This window comes from Otolemur garnettii, unplaced genomic scaffold, assembly GCF_000181295.1.
Source record: "Otolemur garnettii isolate 467f Iridium unplaced genomic scaffold, OtoGar3 scaffold00002, whole genome shotgun sequence".
In the NCBI taxonomy this organism is placed as follows: domain Eukaryota; kingdom Metazoa; phylum Chordata; class Mammalia; order Primates; family Galagidae; genus Otolemur; species Otolemur garnettii.
The window spans coordinates 22,940,152-22,956,252 of NW_003852397.1; the positions used below are offsets into that span (position 1 = coordinate 22,940,152).

Genomic DNA, 16,101 nt, shown 5'->3' on the forward strand with positions numbered 1-16,101 from the left:
ATGTACCAGATTGAAGATGGGAGGGAGACAACACAGTCATATAAGTTTAAATACTGTAAAACGGGTGCTCTAGAGACTCTACACTAGAATTCAATTAGTCATTTACAAAAACTTGTTAAAAAGAAAATGCAGTTATAATTACAGTGAAGATAAAATGTATGGCGATGTCAATCACAATCCCTCTCTGGGATCTAGGACAGAACATACAGTAAAATGGTCCAATGAGTTTGTTTCATGAGGTCAAAGGCATGAAAGAACACTTAACAAACAAGGTCATGAACACAGATGTATTTGAGACCAGAGAATAATTTCTAGTTCCACATAACATCTCTCATACTCTGAATTTGATACACAGATACAACACACTTTTAGGGATTTAGAAATTGGGATTAATTTGATAATAGAAGACAAAAAAGAAAGCTACAGAAACAGAACAAGAGAAATAGAAAGAGGGAACTCAGTAGTATTAATTAATAACATTTAAACATAGGCAAAATAAATAGGCAATATTTTTTCTAAAGGCAAAAGCTGAATATTAATGATTATGTGAAGGTCTTATAATTACATAAGAATCTGAACTCAATATAATGCTTGAGAAATGGGATTTTTTTAGATTTATTTTATTTTCTAATAAGAGAAAAAAACTTTATTGTTTAACCCTTGACTAAAAATTTTAAACCTTACGTTATACAAGTTGATATATTTGTCTAAGTAAAATAACACAGTATCTGGAGAAATCAAAGATGGAAAAAATATGGTCTATGCTCATGAAGACATTATAGTCTAGTGGCAAGAAGGACAAATACAAAATACTATAATAACAGCTACAATTAAAGTATGTACAAAATACAGGGGAGAGTGTATTTATTTGTACATGAGAATATAAGAAATGTCAGAGTCTCAAGCCAGTCAGGAAAATCTTCTTGAAAGCAGAGGGAGCTTGAGTACACTTAATAAAAATGGGTAAGAGAAAGAATAGATAAGTGGACAAAGAAATGTCCAAGCAGAGGGAATAGGATGCACAAAGGCCCAAGGATCTCAAAGAATTTTTTTTCATTGTGGAGGAGGGAATCTAGGATGATAGGAATATAACACAAATGACTCACTGGAGGATTCCTGTTATATATTTTTTATTCGAATCTATAACATTTTTAAATATTATTTTAGTTTCACGATATTATCCTGTTAGTGCTCGGGGGGTGGTAATATTTATTGACATATCAGATATATATATATAAAGAAAAGTATACAACTAATCATTATATAACTCAATGACTTTTTATAGTTTGAGCCAACACTAACCAGATCAAGATTATTCAATAATCATAGATTATTATCAATAATCATAGATTATTACCAGTATGCAAAAGCCTCCTTCATGCCCCGCTTCCAAACATTAACCATTGCCCATCCTTAGCCTCTACTGTAAGTAATGACTTCTGAAATCATCAGTTTTGCCTGTTTTTGAAATTTATATAATTTATATAAATATATGTAAAACATCCTCTTTTGCTTCTGATTCTTTTCCTCACAACTGTTTGTGAAATTCATCCAATTGTTTTACGTTGCAATAGTTTGTTTATTTATATCACAATATAATATCCCATTCTATAACTACACAACTGTAGATTCATCTGTTGCACTTCTGATAAACATTTGGGTTATTTTCAACTTGGGAATCTTATGAATGCTGATAATGTAAATATTCTTGCATATGTCATTTCCTGAACATGTACTTGGGCTTAACACCCAAGAATGGATTTGCTGGTCAATTAGGGTGTAGAAAGTGGTTATACACATTTTGGATCCAACAGTTGTGTTAGGGTTTCACTGGCTCCACAATCTCACCACCACTTGGAATCATGATTTTCATTTTCCACTGTGTGTGTAGTAGTTTTTCAATGTAGTTTAGTTTAAATTTTCAATGTAGTGTAGTTTAAATTTTCAATTTTCGATGGCTGAGTTGACCAGGTGCTCATGTTTTCATATGGTTTGGGGCCATTCAGACTCTTGTGCATCCTATTTTTAAACATATTTAGCAGACCTTTCAATCATCATCATTGTAACCTAACAAAAGTGGTACATACACTAGAAATTACTGCAGAATTTTTTAAGCAATTTTTTTTTTAAGCAGAGTCTCACTTTGAACCCCTCAGTAGAGTGCTGTGGCATCATAGTTCATAGCAACCTCAAACTCTTGGGCTCAAGTGATCCTCTTGCCTCAGCCTCCAGACTAGCAGGGACTACAGGCACCCATCACAATGCCTGGCTATTTTTAGAAAAGGAGGTCTCAATCTTGGTCAGGCTGGTCTTGCACTCCTGAGCTCAAGAGATCCAACTGCTTGGGCCTCCCAGAATGTTAGGATTATAGGCATGAATTTTAAGCAATTATTGATAGCATTGCTATCTTCCCATGAGTAGAAATAATTTGCTCATTTTTTTCTATTCTTCTCTTCTACCCATATTCATTCTTCTTTTATTCAAATCTTATTATTCACCACTGCTTTATCCCATCTTGGTTTCCAAAAAAGTCAATAAACAGAAGTCAGCGAACAATACCCAAGTACATCACAGATTTGAACGACAAGTCTGCATCAAGAGCCAGCCTTCATACTTGATAGGTGCCAAATGTTTGAGGTTGTTTTTGATTTGTTATTGTTCATGTGTTTCTTTAAGTAAACAACAAAAACTAAGCCTTCTTCCCTATTTATTTGAAAATAAAAAGGTCATTCATAAAATTTTAATTGGATAAATCTAACTGTCTCCTTTTTGACAATTTGAGTAAATAATGTTCAGTCAGCACATTAAGAGAATATCAGAAGGGAAATGGAACAAATAAAGGAGTCTATTACAAAAAGAGACGAGCAAAAGAATATACCCAAGTGCTTTCTCTCACCTTTCTGAAGGCTGAACAGTCACACTGGGCAAAAATAAAGAAGCTGTGACCTTTTTCCCTCCTCTGCATGATTAATTACTTTTATGTCCTATTAATTGGAAGATATGGCTGAATTTCAAACACTTTCATTTTCGGTGCATATCATCCTGCACTGTAACCACCGATTAAGCTGTTCATCAAAGGTGATCCCACAAGGTCATCTGAGCAGGAATTCTTCAGCTATTCATTACCCACCATCAATGGTAATTAACAATGGTAACATTTCCATAAATCAAAGTCTTTCTGATTATTCTCTGATGATAAACAGTCAAAACGTGTGCATCCCAGTCCACCCCCTTTAATTTTATATGAAAAATTTAGTCTAAATATAACACAGAGAAAATTCAGTTGAAAAATTACAGTAGTTTAATTAAAATGCACCAAGAAAATAAGGTTATGTACCTTTGGGAAAAAATGCAAACCTATGCACAAAACTAAATAAGTCTGCTTAAAATCAGAGATCACATGGAAGAAGGAGAGCGTGTCAACCACATAGTTACAATTTATTCTTCAGCAACGAAAATTATTACTCATTTCAGCCTCAGAAATAACTACTTGCCTGCTCAGTAATGGCAAATTAGATTAAAGAGCAGATTTAATTCATTCTGCTACCAAAGTACACATCGGGTTAGATCCATGAAAACCTTTCCTGGCCAGGCACAGTGGGTCCTGCCTATAATCCTAGTACACTGGGATGTCAATCTGAGAGGACTGCTTGAGGTCAAGCATTAAAGCCAGCCCGAGCAAGGAGACCCCTACTCTTCCCTAAAAAGAGAAAAAATTAGCCTGGCATACTAATAGGCACCTGTGTTTCCAGGTACTTGGGAGGCTTAGGCAGGAAGATTGCTTGAGCCCAGGAGTTGGGAGGTTGCAGTGAGCTGAGATACTGCCTCTGTGTGCTAGCCTGGATGACAGAGCAAAACTTCACCTCAAAAAACAACAAGAAAAAGAAACCTTTCCAAAAGTTTATTTATTTTTATAGAATATTTACGATAATATAACTTATTGTTTGGTTCTATTTTATTTGCTTTTTGTACTTGCGATATATTGTATATTATTGATGTTTTACTTTTTTAAATCATATTATTTAGCATATTCTAGGATTCCACTGATAAAATTTTCTCTCTTCAATCACCAGAATTGACATTTTCCTTTCCTATGGCTATGTCTAAAATTAGTTTAGGAAGAACTAACTTACTGAATTTATAAAAAAATAATAATAATTAATTAATTAATTAAAAACCATTTTTAAACTAAAAGTATATTTTAAATGTATATTACTAGTAGTGGGCAATCAACACATTTGTGTCATGTATTATAATATAATTATTATATATTATTATTATATATACATGATTATATATAATTATATGCTATCTTTGTTTCTTTCTAAATATTGGAAGAAAAATAGTTTGTGCTATTGTTATATTTTTAAATTCTTGTTCACATACTCTATTTTATAATTTAGTAAGTTATTGCTAAACATATATGAAGAGAACTTGGAATTAGTCCCAAATAATATAGCATTGAAAGCATAAATTTTAGTCTAATGAAGTTAGAAGCAGTATATAAATATATATATATATATATATAGAGAGAGAGAGAGAGAGCCCATGTTAATGTGCTTTTCACAAGAAAAAGCACAATTCAAAGTGGCTTAAATAATTAGAAAATATGTTGTCTCCAAAAACCAAAAATCAAGGTCTATAACAAAGCAAAGTCAAGGTAAAAAGTAACAGTGTTGGTCCTATTTCTCTACAACCAACGTTGTTTCCATGCTTCCAGCCCTCAAAGTCATTGGCCAGCTTGTGACCAGTGAGAGATAGATACGCCCTCTTTCCCCACCATGTCATTAAAAAGTCCCTCCCCTCATTCTGATGGGGTCAAACCTGTGTGTGTTAACTGAATAATTATTGAATGAGTTGATTCCATGTTTATGATTTTTCTTTGAAAACATTATTATCTCTGCTTTTTTAATTTTTGGTTTGCCATGTGGATTTATTATTAAATAGAAGGGGAAAAACCTAACACTTATTTTTCTATAAAAAGGTAAAGAAAGCATTCTTGAATAATTTAGGAGGATAGAAAGTTATTAAGGGAAAGGCAAAGAATGTTTTAAGGCTCTTAATTGTGATCTAGTAGCAAAATAAATTAGCTTATTATAAGAAATTATTATTGTCATCATGCTTAAAATAAGAAAATGCCACATATTTCAGAGGTATTACCCCACTATGGGGTCAAGAGAATGAGTCTCACCTTGTGGCATCTCGGGGGGCAGATAATGGGGCTCTTGTGCACTCACATGTACCCATTCAAAGTCATCATACAGATCCTGGTGGTAGTCGCAGGCCCCCGGACCATCATCGAAAGTACAGCCACCTAGAAGAGGAAAAGATGATGACTGTTACATTCTAAAAAGATTTTTCTAAAGGCAGGAGAAGCACACGTTATGGTGTAATATGTAATGCAGCACTCAGAATTTTAATAACAACTGATACTCAGGTTTATCACTATTTTCTTTAAATTTTCACATAAAAAATTTTTCCTAGTATCTTCTGTTTGCATGAGAAGCAAGTTTGAGCCTCAGAAGGTAAAGGCACAGATTTTTAGTGATCAAAAATAACACAAGATACATCGATAAGTGAAGTTTTCCAGAAATAGACAAAGCTCCTAGGATCTAAATAGATTTTAACAACTTTAGTGGGGAAAGGGAAGAAAGAAAAGAAGGAATTGTCTTTCTTTGTAATGCAAGTTCAAAGGGTGAATTTAATATTTCTCTCACCAAACTCCTCTCTTGAAAACAACTATTTGAAATCTCATAGTAAATGAAACACACAAAGCTTTATAGGCGCTAAGGTGTTTGAGGCCTATGATATCTTCCATACTTAAATTACTTCCATATACAATTAGGATTTTAAGGTGGGAGCACTGAAGCACATAACCAGTCAGATTATCCCATAATCACTCTCACCACTTCCACTTTATTTAATAATCCTTTTTTTTTTTTAAGGGAAGTAGCATTTCCTCTTCACATCGGTCATTCTTTCTTTCTGGCTTTATTTTCAGGGGTAATTTTATGGCAGAAGTAGAATGATTACTTCCCCCTCTCACACTGTATGTACAGGCACACACAACTCAACATATTAGGTTTATTAAAATCATGAAAATAAGAATTGGCCTATATGTCTAATCTTGAAAGAAAATGGATTAGAACTAATGAAAATCCAGCAGTGGGTTTAATGAGAAAAACCAATAACTTGTCTCCTTTCAAATAGCTTATTTATTTAGTTTCCATGGGGATCTCTGTGAAGAAACTCGATAAACTCTCCGATCAAGCAACAGGCTAAGGATTGGTATACTTCAGTCTTAGAAATTGTTCTCTGCAAACAAAACTTTCCTCATCAAAATTTTAGCTATTTGAGTATGAATAAAAATTACATTCCTCACCAATGACAGAAAGGAAACAGTGTCATTTGCAAAACAGGCAAAATCAAAGATGTCCACGTGACACTGTAACACTAAAACCTTAAAACTGTTTACAAAACCAGAATGCCTATAATCCCAGAAATCCCAGGCAGGAGGATTGCTTGAGGCTACAACTTCAAGAGCAGCCTGGACAACATAGTAAGACCCAGTCTCCACAAAAAAGCATTTTTAAAGCAGTAAAGCTTGCTTGCACATGTCTGGAGAGGATGAGGTGGGAGAATGGCTTGAGCCCAGGAGTTGGAGATTACAATGAGCTATCATCATGCCACTGCACCCCAGCCTGGATGAAAGAATGAGACACTATCTCTTAAAAAAAAAAAAAATTAATTAATTAAATAACCAAACTCCAAAAGCTTGAAAACTTATGTCATCTTTTAAGCAGACTTCCTATAAATGTTCTCTTGAAAAATGATGTACATTTTAATCTAAAATTCATCAATGAAAAGAGGTTGCTAGGAAATGCATCTTCACATAGCAAGGGGAAAGTTTTTCTCAATATGTAATTTGTTATCACAACCCTGAAATAACTTATTCCTTTGCAACACAGGCCTTCAGGGCCCCCATTACCCTTTATAATAGTGTGAGTGCCCTCTGTATATAAATTTAAACTACCAGAGGAACCCACATTGACTCATTTGGAAGACAAATGGCCTTAATTGCCATCCTTTATAGTCTCTGCTAATTTTAGGCTACAGGATTCTGATTAGCAATAACAACTAGGAGTAGCTGTACAAAATAAGTGGGTCAACCCCTGCTATTTGTTGCAATCATTGCCATATCAGAAACGTGCCAAGAGAGTCTTAAAAATCATGATCAATCCATTTGATTTGAGAGATAGAAAATGTTGAGAATTTTTAATTTAGTTTTTAAAAGTTCTAATGCAAGAGGTATAATATATCGCATATTAATAAATCTTTCACAAATTCCTTTATAAAAAATTTTATTTAGAAATTAAGGACTAATATGGCATGTATAGGAGTAAATAGGAAATATTACAAATAATTTTTTTGTACTGATAAGTGAGACAGACTATGTGGGATGTGTGTGCAGATACATGTATACGCACACATACAGTATGTTATGAGGGATAACGTAGTGTGATCAAAGTTCCAAATAACATAAAAGAATGTGCTGCTCACACAAGGGTTGGTTCCTTGTACCATTCCTAATGAGAAGGAAGGATGTACCAAGCAGAAAAATGTCAAAATGGAAATGAGATTGAAATTGGGGGGAAAAAAGAGCAAAAAGCATCTGAGTCTAAACGAACATGGTCTATTGGGAAACCTCAAATAATTCCCTGTAATGAGCATGCAGAATATGTAGGGAGCTAGGCAGTAAAAGAGCTAAATATAAACGATTTTAAATGTAAATAAAAGGAGCTTAGGGTTTGTCCTGTAGTTGTATTGAAACCATTAAAAGGCTTTATCCAATAGTATGACACAATCTAAGATACATTAAAAAATAATGGCAATAACAGCAGCTATGTAGTTTAAAGAGGGTGGGGTGTACAATGGAAATAAATAATTTGATTCAACCTAAACATAGACGGCACATTTCACACCCCAAGCTAATTCCACCAGGTGCAGTTCTTACTGACCATTTAAAAATTCACTAGAAAGCCCTAAACAGAATGTTTTCTGGGACACAGAACAGTCTCCATACACATGCTCCTGAGCTGAGACATTGTTATGTTCTGCACTGTCATTTATTTAAAAGAGAAATGTCATAGGAAAGTTCTAAGCCATAAATTAAAACATGCTCATGATCTAACGTTTCACTGAGCAGGATGGCGAAAGAGAGGGAGGCCCGACTGAAAGGCAGCTAGGCAGACGGACGAAAATCGGGTGAGGAAACATCTTCCATTTTCAGTTGTAGTATTTGCTGCTGGAGACGAGGCTACAATGAGCTGCAGCAAATCATGGGGAGAGATGGCGACCACAGTCCCTTGACCCCTGGAAGAGAATTACTTCTGAAGAGCATTTCACAGACTGCTAATTCCTCCACGCCCATCCATCATCCAGCTAAGGGACACATCTATCACCCACAATGCTCTGCTTTCACGATGGCCAGCCACTTGAGGGGGGTTGCAACCTGTTTACCTAAAAATAAAAATCAAGCTGATTTGGACTTGCCAGAATTTCTTTCCATTCCTAAACTTCTGACTGAAAAATCTAGTACTGCTTAATACCTGGTATTAGCACACCCCCCCCCCAAAAAAGAAGAGAATTAAGAATTTAGACTTTAGCATTTAAATAAGTAGCTTGAGTGCTTATTTAAACAGACCATTTCTAAGAAACCATGAACAAAATGAATATTAAAATCCTTTCTAAGTCAAACTTTGCAATAAAACCTAGGGTCAGATTAATTTAAATAAAGTTGAAATGAAGAAAAATAAAATAGCAGGAGAACATTGGATAGGTCTGAATATTGGTGAAGGACTTTTTTTAAAAAGATACTGTCCTAGTATCGTCCATATTCTCTCCGCCAAGGCACTCATATGTTCTTAATTGTCTGATTAAACACAAAAGCAAGAAACTAACAGAATTCCCTTTCATGGTTCTTTAGTATTTGTAAAGAAACAAGCTTCAATTGGCTTAAGATACAGACTATTTTCTTAAATCATTTGAAATATATAAGATTTTTTAAAGTAGGAGGAAAGTCCTGGGCAAACTATGTTTGCAAATGCAGTATCCTTAGCACAGTCCTTTGATGACCTCAAAATGGATAAATTAACCTTCTCCAATTGTGAATTAAGCTGTGATACACAAATTTGCTCCTGTGAGTGATCATCAACTTTGGAATGATCTTTCTTTCAATTAGAAGACAGACAAAGATTAATGCACATCACATTAGGATACATGCGATACCATGTGAAATAACTTTGACTAGGTCACCTCTACCTATGCTATCAGAAACCATATATTAATAAATTAACTGATATAATCTCCAAAACTCATTACAAAGAAGCCAAAATATTTCACCAAAAATTCAAAAGAATAAAAAATGAACTTGTTGATGAATATTTTAAATATGATTCCATTTATAATCTGAATAAATACAACCTATTCTCAGAAAAGCAACTACTGGAAAAAATGTATTGATGCTTTTAAATAAATATTCCTCTGAAATATACTGGGATATTTTAATAGTGGTTTTTACCTTTTAACTCTATACTTCTGGTAATTTTGAAAGTACTAAATAAAAACTGAAATACCATGATCAACATCTAGATCGTTTATATCTGCTCTAAGTACCAATAACTTTTCTTTTCCAATTTGAGCACTGAAATTAAAACAGGAAAAGATTCCAAGTAAATACAGAAAAATGAATGCTGTTACGGCAATATAAAGGAATCACAGTCAAGCTATATTGCTCTGGTTAAGTACCAAAGAGGATCTCCTGGAAGAAAACTAAGAAAATTTATGTGTAAGAGTTCTTTAAAAGATAATCACTTTAAACCCCCCCTCCCCAAAAAAAATTCGTTGCCCTGCGTGTAATTAGAATGTGAAAATGTTTTCAAGCTACCTCCTTCATAAAGGTAAAGACACTGGAGACACATTTGTGCAAATCCAGACCCAGCATTTATTGATAGGTAGAAAAAACTATTTTTTAAATTTTTTTATTAAATCATAGCTGTGTACATTAATAAAATTATAGGGTACAATGTGCTGGTTTTATAGACAATTTGAAATACTTTCATCAAACTGGTTAACATAGCCTTCCCTGCATTTTCTTAGTTATTGTGTTAAGATATTTATATTCTACCCTTAGTAGATTTAAACATGTACCCTTGTAAGATGCACCGAAGGTGGGTACCACCAATTATAGAAAAAAACTCTCTATGAAGAAAGAAAAACTCATTTCAAACACACCCATTAGTTCATCCCTAGTACTCCATCTCTAAGCAAGAATATATGTTTAGTCTATACAGTAAAATCCAAGAGTACATAGCTGGTGAGACCTGTGTTCAAATTGTCTACGTCTCAAAGCAAACACTATACTCCAACTAAATAATCAGTCTTCAATCATACTGAAGGAACTCGAATGGGATGGCAAGTCCAATTTCACTCCCTTCCGTCTTTGCAGAGAAGCAATACTAAAATCTCCTACTCCTCAATTAATAATACTGGAGGAATTTTAAGGAACTGGCACACATTCACTTCAATGCTAAAAGAGGGACAGTGTATACAGACACAGCATAGAGGGATGGCCAAGAACATACATAACTTGGTGACTTTTACTTGAGCTTTAATTTCCTCCCCAGTAAAATCAAGGTAACAGCTACAGCGCAGTGGTGTTAGGATTAGTCATAATGTATGGTATGTTAGTCTCCTAGCACTCAAGTTTTTTTTAACCATCCTTATTTTTTTATGTTCCGTTCTTCAGTTTATTCTCTTTATGTGAATACAGAGGTAGTCCTTCGCACACATTTAATACCATAAACCCCTAATGAAATAATTTACCCAGGAAGACTAAAAAGAGTGTGTCTAAAGACAATTTTACCATATTGGAAAGCCAATTTTCCCTAAATTACTCATCAGATATACTTTGAAACAGTTAAGAAATATCTTCCTTTAGATAAAGGAGTCAGAAAACTCGAAAAAGCCAGTTAGCAAATATTTCAGTCTTTGCAGGCCATTCCATTTCTATAACATCTACATAGCTTTTGTCATTGTAACAAGAAAGCAGCCAAAGAGAGTGCCTAATAAATGGGCTTGGCTGTATTTGAATATGACTTTATTTACAAACCAGGCTGCAGGCTAGATTTGGCCTGTGGGCCGTAGTTCACCAACCCCTGGTTTAGATCACTTTTATCTTCCGTGTTCCTTAAAACTGTGGATGAAATACAGTCTCCATAAAAGCCTTCAACCAACAGTCTTTGATTTCTGCATCACCTCCATAAGGCTCAATTTTCTTTCCTCTGTAGAAAGATGAGCAGTGGTTGGTCACAGGCAGGAAAGCAAACTAGAAAGGAAGTCTGAATCTTAGCATATGTCTGATACCAAATCAGTGGGATAAGTCAGAAAGTGAGACTAGAAAAAATGAGAGCTGCAGAAGCTTTCGAGGACCTCTAGTCCAAAGGCTTCCAACTTGTAAGGCCACAAAGGGAGATGCATTTTACCTCCTGACCCAGCATACACATGTATGCATGCATGCATTATCTCTAGGACGGGTCACTAACGCAGTGCTCTTTCTGAAAGTGAAATAAAATGAAAGGTAGTTGTGTGAATCAGGGAAGAAGACAGAAAAAAGGCCAGCGATTCTTAAAAAAAAATACATATGACCACATAACCATTGTAGAGGAGACCCAGAAGACAAGTGTGAGAACCCAAACCTTTTTACCTCATTTTCAGGTCTCGGGCACCACTTGAAATCTAAAAATAAGCCTCTGAGACCCAGGCAGCCTTGACAGTAGGTACGTGACTTCATCAAACCTCATTATGGAGCTAATGGATGATTACATGCCAAACAGCCATAGAAATGATTTCACAGATGAAAAGAGGTTTATTAAAATGTAAAAGGAATCCATTAGTGAAAAGGACCTCATAGCGGAAAAAAAGAAAAATTGCCAAGAGTCACAAAGCAAGAAAGTCTCAGAGGCAAGATCTGAACCTAGGCACGATGAGTTCCTTACTCTTAATTACTCTTAACTTCCATGGTTCCCCCAGATGGGACAGGACTAGATATTTGCAGAATTATCCAGTATGGCTCCCTCCAAGGGCAGGCACAGCCTCAAGATATTACCCAACTGAGGGCACATTCCACATCCTAGCTGAGTGATAACATTCAAATAGGCAAGCAACTTTTGAGGATAAAAATGGAGCCAACTTTGAACCGCATCATATGGAAAATTCTTTAATGCCACAGACAGGACAGGAACTTTATTAGACAAAGTTATAAGAGCCCAGTTGATCAACTAGCAATTTCCGCATACAGTTTCATTTAAAAAGGGTGATTTCAACTGAAAATTGGTAGCATCATAACACTATCACTCTTGCTTGGTAACCTTCACTTTTCACCTCATCTCCCCCAAGACATATGTAAACACTGACTTTCCATCTCTAAAACTATTACAATAAATTAAAAGCAATTTTTCTCTGACAACTTTTGCTGCAGCCCTCACATTCACGGAAGGATAAGAACCAGGTGTTTTCCCAAAGATCATCAATGATTATACTAACCCAAGTTTCTTTTTATATGTTTCATTCCTTTGAACTATTCTAGTCAAATCCTATCTTTTCCACTTAGTATTAGATACACAATCTAGAGAAACCCACTGAACAAAGTAATAAAGAGTAAATGTAGTGAAAAATAAAATTCCCGACTGAAGCCGTATTTACATTTTGGTAAAATTGGAAACCACCCAACCTCACATTTAAACATTTCTTTGTTTTGTTTTGTTTCTCCTGGAGGGATTGTGGATTACTGGGGAGCTCCACCTCACCCACAGCAGACACATTTCAGCAGTTGCTCCTGACTCAGCTCAGACACGATGGGTGATATATGATCTTCATTTACGAAGGTACATCTGTGAAAAGCTGAAGCCACGTAAAACAGACCTCCCGGACCCTTAGCAAAGACCTAAACTGAGGCTTAAAGTTTTGTTTGTTTTTTTTAAAGACCTATATTGAAAGGCTTAAAGTTGTGAGGTTTTTTTTTATCAGATTGGCAAAGCAAACTTAAATATACCCATTTTGAGGAGATCAATGATTCAGTTGTGTACGGCTTTGAAGTACACGTCAAGGAAGCAGATAACCAACCAATTTAGCTAAATAATTAAAATGCATCTTGAAAGAAAGAAAAAACTTCATCTTTCTATATTTTTGATTAATATGAAACCTCTTTCCTACCAGAATATTCTCAGATGTGGTTAATGTAGAGAAAGTATATAGGCCAATGTTTGGGTTTGGAAAAGTTCCTAAAATGTATTCTGATTAGTAAAGAATTGTGTGAGGCTTTTGCCATTTTCTTCAGTTAAAATAAGAAAAGTGAATATCATCTTTGTTTTGACTACTGTATTAACTACATGCTATTGGATATATTAACAGCTCTTCTCATTCTAAGAATCATTTAATGTCAGGTCGACCTTCTGTCAGGTCCACAGTAAATAATCAAATAGTTATATTAATGTTGAATGATGCCAGAAATTTATGCCTGTCATTCCAGCTACTCGAGAGGCTGAGACCAGATAATCTCTTGAGGCCAAACTGAATTTGGGCAACACAGCATGACTCTATCTCTAAGAAAACATGAAAATTAAATCAGCCAGGCATAGTAATAGTGCATGTAATCCCAGCTACTCAGGAGGCTGAAGTGGGAGGATCACTGGGATAGTAGTTCCTGGCTGTAATTAGCTATGACTGTGCCACTGCATACCAGCCTGGGTCACAAAGTGAGACATGTTCATAGAAAGAAAACAAGGAGAGAAGGGGTGGAGGGAAGAAAGAACTTAGTTTTGGTGAGACTTTTAAGACAGCCTTTAAAAGTCCTGATCAACTTCTGACCAAATCCATTCTCAAGTATGAATTACAGTAACTTTCACCTGAAATTCCCTCTCTCAGGAGAAGCCATATGGTTGCCATTTAGTGGTATAGCCACGTGAAATAAAGATTTCTCCAGCAGCAAAAAGCATGGCTATCCACACACGTGTAAGTGACACAGAAGGGAATGGCTATTCTAACCTTAGGACAGAGTATTAAGGTTAAGAATGGTGTGGAAATGGCTTATTTCAGGAGAGATTTTATTTAGGAAGAACAAAGCTCTTCTCATTCTATAGTTTATAGCACTTTCAAAGAGAGCTGGAAGTGGTTCCTTCTCATAAAGAAGAGAAGGTGAGAGAGACAAGACAGAGGCCTGCAGGAGTATTAAATACTCCCTTTGAAATTGGCTGCAAGTCTTTCAAGGGCCTCTTTGCACCTCCAGGCAGTATTACCCTTTTCTAATGGTTGCTAATTGTCTCTTTACATTGGTCATTGGTTACCTAGGTTACTTCATCCTTGAACCCAGTTGACCTGGCTCCATTACTCTGCTGAGCTAGAAAGTTCAACTGAGGCAGGACAGTAACCCAAAGCAAAAGTGAGTAGAAACTGAAATAAAACTGGAGCAGCTCAGGCAGGGTGAATAAAAAGCAAGAGGAACCTACACAAGTTCAGGGCAATGAAGACGGATTTTATTTAGAAAGAACAAAGAGAATGTCTAAAGCACTTCCAAAGAGAGTTGGAAGTGGGTCCCTCTCATGAAGAGAGAGACAGGTGGAAATGGTTTTACATTTGACCTTGCCAAGATTCAGGACTGCTTGTGTCTTCATTTCTCATTTCTTTAACAAGGAAACAATTTGACTTTACTTTCCCATCTATATTTCCAACTACTTAGGAATTCTGGGCCAATTAATGTGAATCTCTGCAAAATATCTTATATTAGAAGCTAAGTAGGATATTAGAAGCTAAGTGCTTGTACATTTAAGTCATTAGTTAGCCTTTTAGTTAGGAAAACATGTAGGTGATACTATTGTTTTTATATATGTATAAAAACATGCAATGTGAAATGTAAAATGATCAATAATTTGGAGGATTCGAAAAGGGATTCGAATGTAAAATGATCAATAATTTGGAGGATTCGAAAAGGGATTCGAACTTACAACAGTACCCCATCCCTCATGGACCTTCATGAAAAGATAAAGCAACTATGAGATAAGAAATTCAGGTACGTGTCAGGAAAAGGTGCCACCACTGACTCTACTCTCCACTAGAAATTGCTTGAATATAAACTACGACAATTCAATTGTTCTTGCATGATAAAAATATTTCAAAGATGCTAACTCTGCCTATAGTAGGACTTCATAGGACAACTCAAAAATACAAAAAAGTAATTCAGGGCAGAAAATAGACAATAATAATAGAGACGAGAAATTAATCTTCTGATGCTACAAACTCTAGCACATCATGTATTCACAGTTCCCAACAAGAGTAGATTTGAAAATATCTGCAGACTTCAAATGTCCTGGTCTCATCGAATTTAGATGATTGGTTGAAGCAATATAACTCGTTTACTCACATTCTCACTTTCAATTTCCCCTCCAGCTCTTGCTCTAAAACTTAATGGCCAAATTTAAATCTATCAAATTATAAAGTTTACTGAAAAGAAGGCAAACACATTTCTCTAGAATGAAACATAAAAACCTAGAGTTGTTTTGTTTTTTTTTTTTAATTTCAAATATGGGGAGAGAGAAGCTGGCAAGTAAGATTTGAATAATAGATGAAAAGCAGTAGCTGTGTGAAGGCAGCATTTGAAGTCTCCTGGCTTCTGTGCTGTAGTACTTCACCTCACCTTGTAGCTTATGTCTTGAAATTTTCAAATCTCTAAAAATGGATAAAATAAAATACATTATTGCAATTGCTGACAAAGACATTCTGGCAAATAATTCATAAAAATAAATTGCCTGTAATTAATGTTCCAAGAAATTTAAGGAAATTCTCTCATCCTCGCTATTCAAATAAGAGCAAATTATAGCATAAGTGAGATGTTTATCCACATCATTAAGGAAAAAAAACAAACAGAAAGCTGATAATATGTTATATTGACCAGAGAAGGTGTAACAGAGAAGGGCAACCGGCACTTTCTCTTTTTGAGGGCAATTTGGATTTATTTACCCAAGTTTTTAATGCCCTTGACCATGAATC

The 16,101-nt window shown here is 35.2% G+C and overlaps 1 protein-coding gene across 2 annotated transcripts in view; it reads right to left on the reverse strand.

The window, feature by feature from the left end:
- The window catches only part of PTPRK (protein tyrosine phosphatase, receptor type K), a 548,103-nt gene that overhangs the window by 424,348 nt on the left and 107,654 nt on the right, over nucleotides 1-16,101 (reverse strand). For both annotated transcript variants that reach the window (XM_003781656.3, XM_012806133.1), the window contains exon 2: nucleotides 5,192-5,314. In XM_003781656.3, the coding sequence (XP_003781704.1) occupies nucleotides 5,192-5,314 (123 nt within the window). The remainder of the gene's footprint in view (nucleotides 1-5,191; nucleotides 5,315-16,101) is intronic.